The sequence below is a fragment of the Poromitra crassiceps genome (genome assembly GCF_964638095.1).
Source record: "Poromitra crassiceps genome assembly, chromosome: 2".
In the NCBI taxonomy this organism is placed as follows: Eukaryota; Metazoa; Chordata; class Actinopteri; order Beryciformes; family Melamphaidae; genus Poromitra; species Poromitra crassiceps.
Genome location: NC_139624.1, coordinates 27,301,246 through 27,312,942, shown reverse-complemented (window position 1 = coordinate 27,312,942; position 11,697 = coordinate 27,301,246). Strand labels below are relative to the sequence as shown.

The 11,697-nt window shown below is 46.5% G+C and overlaps 1 protein-coding gene across 1 annotated transcript in view; it reads right to left on the bottom strand.

Annotated features, from left to right (window-relative positions):
- Positions 1-11,697, bottom strand: part of utp20 (UTP20 small subunit processome component) — a 122,387-nt gene that overhangs the window by 60,902 nt on the left and 49,788 nt on the right. Inside the window, exons 37-43 of the mRNA XM_083654361.1 lie at positions 10,463-10,603; positions 8,107-8,244; positions 7,832-7,971; positions 6,933-7,015; positions 4,893-5,218; positions 3,580-3,719; positions 3,213-3,369 (exon numbers count right to left, since the gene is read on the bottom strand). Coding sequence (XP_083510487.1) covers positions 3,213-3,369; positions 3,580-3,719; positions 4,893-5,218; positions 6,933-7,015; positions 7,832-7,971; positions 8,107-8,244; positions 10,463-10,603 — 1,125 coding nt within the window. The remainder of the gene's footprint in view (positions 1-3,212; positions 3,370-3,579; positions 3,720-4,892; positions 5,219-6,932; positions 7,016-7,831; positions 7,972-8,106; positions 8,245-10,462; positions 10,604-11,697) is intronic.

Below are 11,697 nucleotides of genomic sequence, written 5' to 3'. Positions count from 1 at the left end.
AGTTTTCTGTGGTCGACAACGATGGATTTCATGGCCATACAGATCATTGACATAATAATATTTATATACAGTACATGACATATCATCATCATCATCATCAGTATATAAATGGGAGCTAGGGCTCTGTCTGTCTGTCTGTTTCTCTGTCTGTCCCACTGATGACATCATCAGTAATGTCATAAATCCCACTGATGCACAGTGATTCACTCCCTCTCTCACACACACACACACACACACACACACAAAGTCACGAGAGAGACTGAGGGAGAGGGAGAGAGGGGGAGAGAGACTGAGGGAGAGAGAGAGAGGGAAAGGAGGAGAGGGGGGAGAGACTGAGAGAGAGACTGAGGGAGAGGGAGACACGCGCCAATAGGGCAGGCAAGGTCACACAGCAGCCGAGCTGCGATGTCTGTCTGTTTCTCTGTCTGTACCACATCATCAGTGATGTCATAAATCCCATTGATGACATCATCAGTGTTGTCATAAATTCACTCTCTCTCTCACTCACACACACACACACACACACACAAAGTCACGAGGGAGAGAGGAGAGGGAGAGAGAGCCTGAGGGAGAGAGAGAGGGAGACACTGTGCGCGCGCCAATAGGGAAGGCAAGGCCACATAGCAGCCGAGCTGCGATGTCTGTCTGTTTCTCTGTCTGTACCACATCATCAGTGATGTCATAAATTCACTCACACCCACCCACACACCCACCCACCCACACACACACACACACACACACACACACACACACACAAAGTCATGAGGGAGAGAGAGGTGAGGTCCTGAGCCCAATGTCACTTCCTTTCTAACCAGACACCAGAGGTCCTTATGTGCTCAATTGAGAATTGGGTCCCTTCCCCTTGCCATTGAAGTAGGGCGGGTCACAGCTATACCAGAAGAGAACAGGATATGAAATGCCTGTGACCTAAAGGATGTTGAAAATGTGTTTCATTTCATGTTTTATTGTACTTTATATGATAATTTGAGGATTTCCTTATTTGATGAAATGCAAAAGCAAAAACCTGGGCATTTCTGGGCAGATGATGGAGAGAAGTTGGAGTGGTTGTTTAGACTGAGGTATTTAAGACTCCTAACTTTATTTTTATGGCCTGGAATAGAAGGCAAGCACAGCTCTTTTTTTTTCTTTTTTATTTTTTTTTCCCGATTTTTTATCCCATTTTTATCCCCCATTAGTGCTAATTCTATATATTTATCCTGGTTGCTACTTCATCCTCTGTCGCTCAGGGAGAGCCGAGACTGATTCCATGCATCCTCCGAGACATGGGCAGTCAATCAGCCACTTCTTTTCACCTGACAGGGGAAGCTTCTTCACCGGTAGGACATAGTACTTGGAAGGGTCACTCTATTCCAACCAGTTCCCCTCCCCCTGAACAGGCGCCCCTAACGATGAGAGGAGGAACCACACTAGCAACCAGGACAATGCATGTTTTTTGTGAAGGGGGTTCCTATATGAAGGAAACCCCCGGGAGGCACGGGGAGAACATGCAAACTCCACACAGAAAGGCCGTTTTGCCGACCCCCACCCGGGCGATGGGGGCGGCACTCGAGGACATACGGACGGGCACGCATTCCTTCAGCGCTCACCTCGTCCCCAGGTGGGAATCGAACCCACGACCTTCGAGCTGTGAGGCGATAGTGCTTACCACTACACCACCGTACCTCCCTCAAGCACAGCTCTTTAAGTAGGTTCAGCTGGTGTTTTTCATGCTGTACAACTTCCCTGTATGTATTTTGTGTGTTTTTGTTGATTTTATGTTTGATCATTGTTTGTTGAAATGATGAACAGTAAAAGTGTCCTGTAAGCCCATATGGGCTGGCCGTCATTGGAAGCATGACACTTAATAAATAAAGAAAATCAATCAATCATACAGTCAATGATACAGACTCTAGCTACCAGCTCGACTGTAGGAGACAAAAGCACAGGTCCCGCCCCTGCTTCATCCTCATTGGTTGGTAGCACTCTGAAGTGACATTGACGAGCGGTGGCTTCAGAAAAGTTGACCTAGTTTCAATGTTCAATGAGTGCTCACGGCTCGGCTGTTTTGGTGTAGGAGCTCGACTTGAGGGATCAAGAATAATCATCACGGCATCGCTGTCATTACAGTCCTCATTTAGGTTTACGTCACCACGTTCATGTTTATTCACCATACTCGTTGGGTCTGCCATGGAGGTTGCCTGGGTCCAGACAGCCAGCTTTGTGAGGTGGTCCGGGAAATTCCCTGATAACATGCATATTAAGTAGCCATGTGCTTTTCACATATCTGGACAGTCACCAATTTAATAACTTACAAGGAGCAGCTCCCAAATGGATCCCCCCCCCCCCCCCCCTCCTCCACGTGACTAACTGAGGTGAGTCTCAAAGATTGTTTCTGGTAAAAGATGATGCCCTCAGCTGTTGTTCAAACAAAAACAATACAATTCTCGAGCTGTAATAAATTTTGCAATAAGATGTCATCACAGTCCCCCGACGGTATAGAGAATTTTTTTATATTGCGGTATCACGAAATTTACAATATTGTTACATCCCTGTGATATACAATTATATGCAACATCACATTTTAAATAATCAAATTAATTAATAAATCATTCAATCAATTCAATCATCAAATCATTGAACTCTATGGCAAAGATGACAAAACTCTAATTAAAGAAATCCCTTCAGATTCCATTTTGTGAGAGACTTTAAGATGTATTTACTTTTTAATCATTCATTTAGATAAATTGTGTATTAGATTGTGTAAAGCGATAGATGTGCAGTCGCCAGCCACTTCTTTTCTCCTGATAGCGAGCGAGGAGTTTCACTGGCAGGACATAGCATGTGGCCCTTGAACAGTCGCCCCGACCAACCAGAGGCGAGGCGCTAGTACAGCGACCAGGACAAATACCCCTAATCCAGTTTCCCACCTGCCGTGCAGACACGGCGAGTTGTGCTTGTATGGACGCCTGACCAAGCCAGAGTTAACGCGAGGGTTCGAACCTGCGACCCTCATGTTGGTAGGCAGGGAATCTACCACTGCACTACCTGGATGCCCATCTATGCTTTTTTTTGGTACGCGGGTACTTGTTTGGGTGTTTGTTTTGTTGTGCTGTGTTTGTACTCGCCCTGTGTGTGTGTGTGTGTGTGTGTGTGTGTGTGTGTGTGTGTGTGTGTGTGTGAGTGTGTGTGTGTGTGTGTGTGCACGCGCCTACCTGGTAGCCCTTGACCAGGATTCCGTGCATCTCTTTGAGCAGGTACTGCAGGTACCTGATACCCAACGTCTCGACGATCTTCACCAGGGTGTCACGCGCCACGTCACGGACCTCCTGGAAACGATTCCTCAGATGCACACACACCTTGATCAGGATCCTGGATAACACAGTCAGAGGGCGCACAAACACACACACACAGCAGGCAAAGAGAGATTTACACACACATTCAAAATACACATACCATCAAATGTCATATATTGTATGCATACAATACACCAATGTCTTCCTTGGTCTAAGTGCACCAAAACACAATCATCCACCATACAGAAATGCGCGCAGCCGCGCACACACACACACAGCTGCGTACCCAGGCAGGTTGGCCTCCATGATGTGTGGAGGTAGAGTCTGCATCAGCTTGACCATGGCGAAGGCTATCGGCACCCGTGCCACCTCCTCTTCCTTCACATCCTTCGACCTCACTGCCTTGTGTTCCTCGTCGCGCTTCACCTAAAAGACACACACACACACACTTGCTGGAGTCTTTAAAATTCCAGGCAAATTCTCGAATTCACAGCCACTTTTGTTATTTTACAAGCAAATTATTATTATTTTTTGAAAAGATTAGGAGTCCAAATGATGGCTTTCTAAGTGCCATTGTCAATGTGTGTCTGTTCAGTGTGAGCAAAGTGTGAGCCAGTGGCGGCTGGTACCTTTTTTCCAGTAGGGGCACTATATCAACTAGAACGACCGCACCGCAGATTTATGCCTCCGCCATTAGTTCATTCTTGAGTCCAAATCGCCATTTGAGACAAATTGGAAGAAATTCCGTCAAGGCACTCCTGAGATGTTGCGGTACAGAGCTTGGAAATTGGGTGTGTGAGGTCACAGTGACCTTGAACTTTGACCTTTAACCATCAAAATCTAATCATTTCATCCTTGAGTCCAAGTTGATGTTTGAAGCAAATTTGATGAAACTCCGTCAAGGCATTCCTGAGATATCACGTTAACAAGCTTGAAAATGGCGTTCGAGAGGTCACAGTGACCTTGACCTTTGACCACCAAAATCTAATCAGTTCATCCTTGAGGCCAACTCGATGTTTGAGACAAGTTTGATTAAATTCCGTCAAGGCATTCCTGAGATATCGCGTTAACAAGTTTGAAAATGGCGTTCGAGAGGTCACAGTGACCTTGACCTTTGACCACCAAAATCTAATCAGATTATCCTTGAGTCTAAGTGGATGTTTAAGGCAAATTTGATTAAATTCCGTCAAGGCGTTCCTCAGATATCGCATTAACGAACATCGGACGGACGGACAACTCGGACAACCCAGATCCATAATGCCTCTGGCCTGGCTATCGCCGGCGGAGGCATAAAAATCTAACATTATGACTTGGCCATCACCTTGTGGCTTAAAATTTCATTTTTGTAGCATGCGGCTTCGTCGTCTTCAAACTGTGTCTTCCGAATATTCCCAGAATTCGCATTATCCAATTAATTTAGACTATGTTTAAGTTAACATGTTTGTTTAAGGCTTTGTTTTTCTTCTGCCTCGGCAGAGGGGGCGGCGCTCTAGCGCCCTCTAGTGACCGGCCTCCACTGGTGTGAGCTTTCCTGTGAGTTTGTGTGTGTGTGTGTGTGTGTGTGTGTGTGTGTGTGTGTGCGTGTGCATGTGCGTGTACCTTGGCAGTGAGACACTTCTGCAGCCGGGGCAGGACATTGTCGTTAACGGTGCGGTGAATGGAGCTGATGAGGAAGGCCAATTCCTCTTTGCTCTGCGGCAAGCCACTGGGTGCCGCTGGCTGTTTGGGAGTCACCACTGCCCCCTTGGCGTCGCTGGTACCCGTTTCCATGGAGACAACCTTCTCCTCCTCAGCGGTGTCCGTTTCCATGGCGACATCAGGGGCAATGGTCTTATCGATCTCCGTGACGTCCTCGTCGCCACTCTCGCCTGATTCGCCGGCTGCGGCTTCCTGCTCATCGCCTTCATCAACTGCGACGTTCCCCACTGATCAAAGACGAGGATTTTGGTTTATTTTTTATTTTTTTTATGGATTTCCTCCCCCACCTTTCCATTTTCTCCCCAACTAGCGGAATACCTGTCCCTGTGTCACTGGCCATTTATGGCTCATTTCCACCACATTTAACAGCCCTGCACAGCTCGTCACCACTCGGCTCTAATCGTTTCGGCTCGATGGACGGAAGAGGCGCAACAGAGTGAAGCCTCTACCCCGCGGCCTCTCACCAGGCAAGACCGCGGCTTCACCAAACACCCGCTGCGGCCTAGCGGAGCGCTGCAGCTCAACTAACTACAGGAGCTTGCTGAGCAGCGGACTTTTTTCACTCTGAAAACAATTGAAACCACCGCCACGACTTTATTTCACCAGAGGCGAAGGCAGCAACACAAAATACTGATGGAAATAACATAACAGAAGAGAAGGTAAGCCCACTAAACTGGTATGCAGCGCATTGACAGTCAGTAGATAGAGTAAACACGATTCTGCCTGGCCAATCAGTCGTCTACAATGTTTTCACGTCACCGTATGAACCCGGGTTCACAGAATAGAACCTCGACGAAGCAGGTACGAAAAGTAGCACGACTCGACCCCAATACAACCCGGGCTGGGACAGTTTAAACCGGTGGGATGAGACAATTTATCGAGTCGAGCGGAGCGAGATCGCGCTACTACCTGCGGTGGAAATGAGCCATTAGTGTGCTCCTCCACTCAGGTATCTTCCAAGAGTAGCTAACGAATGGAGCTCTCCATGGTGCTGAAACAGTGTTGACTCATTTGAGCCACTAATTAGCCATTTTTGCCCACTTAGTCAGCCCTAATAGACCCTTTTCATGGGGGCCATTTTGTGTCGAAGAGGCAGAATAAACACAGGTGCAAGCAAAACACTAATGAGGGTTTCCTTCTTCCATGATTGGAAGTTGGAAACCCTCATTAGTGTTTTGCTTGCACCTGTGTTTATCCTGCCTCTTTGACACAAAATGGCCCACATGAAAAGGGTCTATTAACTACTTCAAAAAAATCCAGCTCCGTTAGGTCCCCCACAGGGGTGCTCTTTACACTACTGTATCTAAAAGATTCAGCGTGATCGCACGTAAAATGGCATAGCTGTGGCCGAACACAATTTCTGCTCACTCACTCACATACATACACACACTTTCCTCTATGGCCAAAACACACAGGACGTGGCCAAAACACACAGGACGTGGCCGTGGACGCAGCCAGTTTTCATTTGGCGCCCATGTTAACTGATCTGACCGTCCACACTGCCCGCACCTCTCTACTCTGTTGCGCTTCTGTTCAGCGTCTGTTCTATTTTTTCCGCGAGCCGCGAGAGAGAGAGCGGGAGGGGGAAAGAGAGAGAGGTGGGAGTGACGTTGCTATCTGAAGTGAGGTTTCACGTGGTCATCCAACACAACAGAGCGAGAGAGGGACTGAGAGAGACAGTGTTCTCAGCGTAATTATATATATACAGTATATATTAGGGGTGCTCCGATCACGTTTTTTGCCACAATCACCGATTGCCTATGGGAAATATCTGCCCAACCGATCATCGACCGATCACCGATTACGATATATAAACTCCTCAAAAAAAGTTCGGAAACGTTATTTCGGTCGATTATTTCTCCCCTTTAATAATACCAATTGGTATTAAGACAGGAACAAATTAAGAATGGATAAAGAAGGAAGATCAGACAGGTCGCTCACCCTCTCTGGCCTTGGCCAGCTCCATTTCTCTGCTGAGCGTCTGGTGGTCGAAATGGAAAGCATCCAGAACTGTGACTAACAAACTGGGAGGAGGGAGGGACGACAGAGGACAGAGAGAAGGAGAAAACACAGAGACAAGTGTTAGTTAGGGGGGCACGGTGGCTCAGTGGTAGAGCTGTCGCCTCACAGTCAGAAGGTCCTGAGTTCGATTCTCGCCTGGGACACTGTGGGCGCTGTGGTTGTGTTCCCCCCCATATCTTCAGTGCCTACTGCCCAGGTGGGGTATCTCATTGTAAGGGCCTTTCTCTCTGTATGGAGTTTGTATGTTCTCCCCGTGCTCCCCCAGGGGGTTCCTCCGTATATAACCCCCCCACTAAAAACATGCAGAAGATCAGATCGTCATCGTCATCCGACCAGTGACGACAACATCCGAAGTTGGTCCCCGGGCGCTGTACGAGAAAGCGACCACTGCTCCTGGCCTGCCCCTCGGAGGAAAGGACATGCCTGGATGGGTTAAATGCAGAGGACACTTTTCACCGGCCACCCAGCATGAGTGTGTTGTGGCCGCATGCATGTGTTGTGGTGTTCGTGTGACAATAAAAGACGGGGCTTGTCCCGTTACGAGAGAGTTACGAGAGTTTTTTTTTTAGTAAGAGAAGAAGTAAACTTAATACTGGTATACTATGGTGGATACGGACCGGTCAGTCAGGCATGTACAAAGATGGATTTCACTCTTCTTAAAACATAGGCACACATGTAACATGTACAGCTGCTACTACTACTACTAATAAACTTTTGCACTATAGAAACCAAACCCCACCATGCCAGTTCCCAACATTCCACCTGTCAAACATGTGCATTCACAAGCGCACGCACGCACGCACACGGTTCTCATCTACCTGACAGCCAGTTTCTGCTCAGCCTGTGCGGTCTGCAGGGTGTGGATGAAGTGTCGGAGGTAGTAGAGGTACTTGGACCAGGTCAGCCTGCGGCACACAGCGCCCACCACCTCCACTGACGCAGATATCATGTTCTCATGCTGCAATATGGATATAATATAGGGAGTCAAAGAAAGAAAGAAAGAAAGAAAGAAAGGGAAGAATTGATATATAGCATTTTGGAAAGCTTTCTTTTTAAGTTACACAAATGGGGGGAAAAAGCATGCACGAGCCACCTTGAGCATTTTTTCGTCAAACAGGGCGGTCATGGCGTACGGCATGATGTAGTTCTGGAGGGAGCGTGATGTCATCACCACCGTGCCCTCGGTCAGCTGCTTGGCCAACTTCCTCAGGGCTCGACCCCGACGGTGGATCTAAGCGGAAACAAAACACACGTTTTGTATATAGTACTGTATATGTCTGTAAGTCAGAAAGAAAGGAGAAAGGTATGTAAGACAGAGAGAGGGAGATAGATGCTGGGGAACACTGGCAGAGTACACTTGCGGTCACTACCATAACTATACACGGAGTGTATCCTTGCCCGTGTGTTGTCGACATGGTTCGGTACAGTTGGCGTTCCCATTCGAAGGGTTCTGTCCCCGGGCACGCCCAAGCATTCCCCAGACCACCTTTTCAAGTGGACCCTGTCACGGTTCGCTGTTCCGCGCCCGGGCACGGAACACAACATTCACACTCGTCAAACGAACCGGACCTGGGGACAGTTTGGGGATAAGTGTGCTTTGGAAACGTCCCGGGTCCCCAGTGTGAAAGCACCTTTAGAGTGCTGGCAAGTAGGGGTGCACCGATCACGTTTTTTGCCACCGATCACCGATTGCCGATCACCTATGAGAAATATCTGCCCAACCGATCATCGACCGATCACCGATTACCGATTACCGATCACCGATATATATATATATATTTATTTTATATTTTGTAGGCTAAAGGAAACTGCCAACATGAGACAGATGGGAGTTCAACCGTTTAGTTGTCAGTTCTCTTCAGTACAGTACAGCAGTATAGGCTTTTTACAGCATTATGACAGGAATAGTAGGATTGTGTGTGGTCTGGAAAAAGGAGGCAATAAAATATACAAACAGGTCAGTAACCAAGCTTGCTGTTATATAGGCCAATTATAGTGATAATTAACAACTAATAATATATAAATGATAATTAGGTAAACTGTAAGTCAGTTACTCTTAAACACCAGTCTTGAACCATGACTAAAGCCAAAGAGCTCCCACTCATAGAACCGGGGTTATGCACAATAACCGTCATACATTGGGATCCGCATCGAACGAACATCAAAACGACCCGCCCATCGAGGCCGAGTTACAGTGTTATAATTAGCAGCACTATGAGTGCGATCTACATAATGGTGACAGGGTTACATGACGGGAGAAACAACAGAATCACAAGCTACACACGAGCTAAACTCCATCTGAGTAGTGGCATTAATTAGCGCATCCGTCTGAATGGAGCGCACATCCACATAGCAGCACACTTTCGCTTCCTTCAAAGTGCCCGCGGGAACATCAATGCTTGCGTGGAAATTGTCTGTGTGTGCGCGTGCACTACCCCGACTACCACGTTAATCTGGGACTTTAATACACACGGATTTAACAGCATGCAAATGCCTCGGTAGGCGGGAGGACTGGAGATAACTTCTCTCTGCGGAGTCTGCTCTAATCACCAGCTGATTTGTGTGATTCAAAGACGCAAGAGGTGTGTTGACAGTCTGGTGCGGTGTGTGCATGGAGGTGAGTACACTGATGAAAGCAAAGCGTGTGCTTTGCAACACAATGATATAAACGTTAGAGCACAATATGAAAGTTAAACGATAGACATTGAAGACATGAAAATGGGCTGCCTCATGTTTCTCACGTGCAGCATGATCGGCTATGCGATCGGCAAAATTAAAGGAATATCGGAAACAGCAGATCACATATTTGAGGTCCAAATCGGCCGATACAGATTGCGTGCAGATCGATCGGTGCACCCCTACTGGCAAGTGCAGGGAAAACTCTGTTGCAAAGTACTGATTATTTTACCTAAGATAAAAAGTTTAGGAACCTGAAGAAGCAGGGAGTGAATCTCACCATTTGCACCTTCACTTTTTATCTTGTGAAAAAAGAAGTTATTCTCTACAGTCTACAGACTTCGTGTGTAAACTAAAAGAAATATAGAATCCGTTCATTGGGTCAGACTAATGGCTAATTTATACTCGTATATACTTTTCAAACGGTGTAATCGTCACTGCCCACATACTTCTATGCGTCTTTCACGTTGGTATCATGTTAAGCAATACATTCACCAGTGGGCAGTAGAGAGTAAAATGTGTGAGTATGTGGTTTTGCTGCGTTTCATGCGTATCCGTAAGCTTTCAGATGACGGGCAGAAAACGCACAAAATGAACGCAGAGTACGGACAGAAGGCTCTGTCTGTCTCAGTCTTTAACGTAGAGTATAATTGGGCCTTAAGAGGATCTCAGTACCAACATGCATTTGAGAAAGCAAACCAGTCGACAGAGCCAAACCGACCTCTACCTTTTCAGTCATGCGATCCCTTAACGTTTGCCAGTTCCTCTCTTACCTGGATATGCTTCATGTGTTCAAAGAAGTCCGACTCGAGGTCGTTGTAGTCGGTGAGCTGCACCAGGTCTCTGAACTCTTTCTTGGAGGGAAACGTCTTTACCAGGCAGGCAAGCACCGTGGTGTATTCATGCTGCACACTCTGATGGGGGGTGGGGAGGAGAACAAATATTAACAAATGCTACTTGTTCCATTGTAAAGGTCTTATGCCTATGATACAGTCGTGCAGTGATACTCAACTTGCGGCCCTCGGGCCGGCGCACCCTGTGTGGCCCGCGATGGAATTGCAAAAGAAAATAAAAATAAATACAGTGCACCTGAACGCAACATGCAAGACACCCACTGAATAAGTGTCCAAATGTTCATGTCATTCTGGCCAATACTCCACTTCTGTTCTGCATTTCAGTCTGGAATATGGAATATCTTTCAATAATCTATCTATGATTTAGCTGCTAAATTGTCAAATATCGCCGTCTGCTCGGTACGCAGGCACTTATGTATGTACTTAACCTAACTAACTTAACTATCAACAACACAACATTGTCAGACTAAACTCCGGCTGACACCCCAAAAACCTACAATCCGCTACAGAAAAATGTATATTGTTTGTTTATTAACTAAATTAAATTGCTGAAAATGTTCAAAAAGTGCTGAGAGACTCACTGAAATCATTTCACGTTTTATATTGAAAAACCAGACCCAAAAAGGATTGATACACTCACTGAAATAATTTCTCCAAGGCTGCACGTTTGCATCTGGGAGACTGTTGCCAACTTTGGTTGATGATGGACAGTATTTACCATGTTTTTCAAAGCACTGTAATCATGGCAATCACGGTACCACGGTTTTAATGATAATGAAAAATTGAAACGGTACGGTTATCACAAGGAATTTTATCATGGTTATCATTCAAACCGGTTATCGTTACATCCCTAGTTTACACTATACGACTGCGCCTAGAATCGGCTTGGAAATTCAAACATGTTTGATATAATCATTATGGCTCCAACTGGCGTCGGACTCGGGAGGCAGTTTACACTTGACTAGTAGAAATCTGTATCCATCATACACAAACAGATTTTGGTGCCGACTGGCACAACAACTGCAGACTAGTGTATACAAAGGCAGCCTGTGCCCAACTGGAAAATCTGTGTAAAATTGGGGTAAATATCTTGTAGTGTAAATTAGGCTTTAGCTGATGAAGACTGTGATGCACAGTGGATTGCACTATTTTTT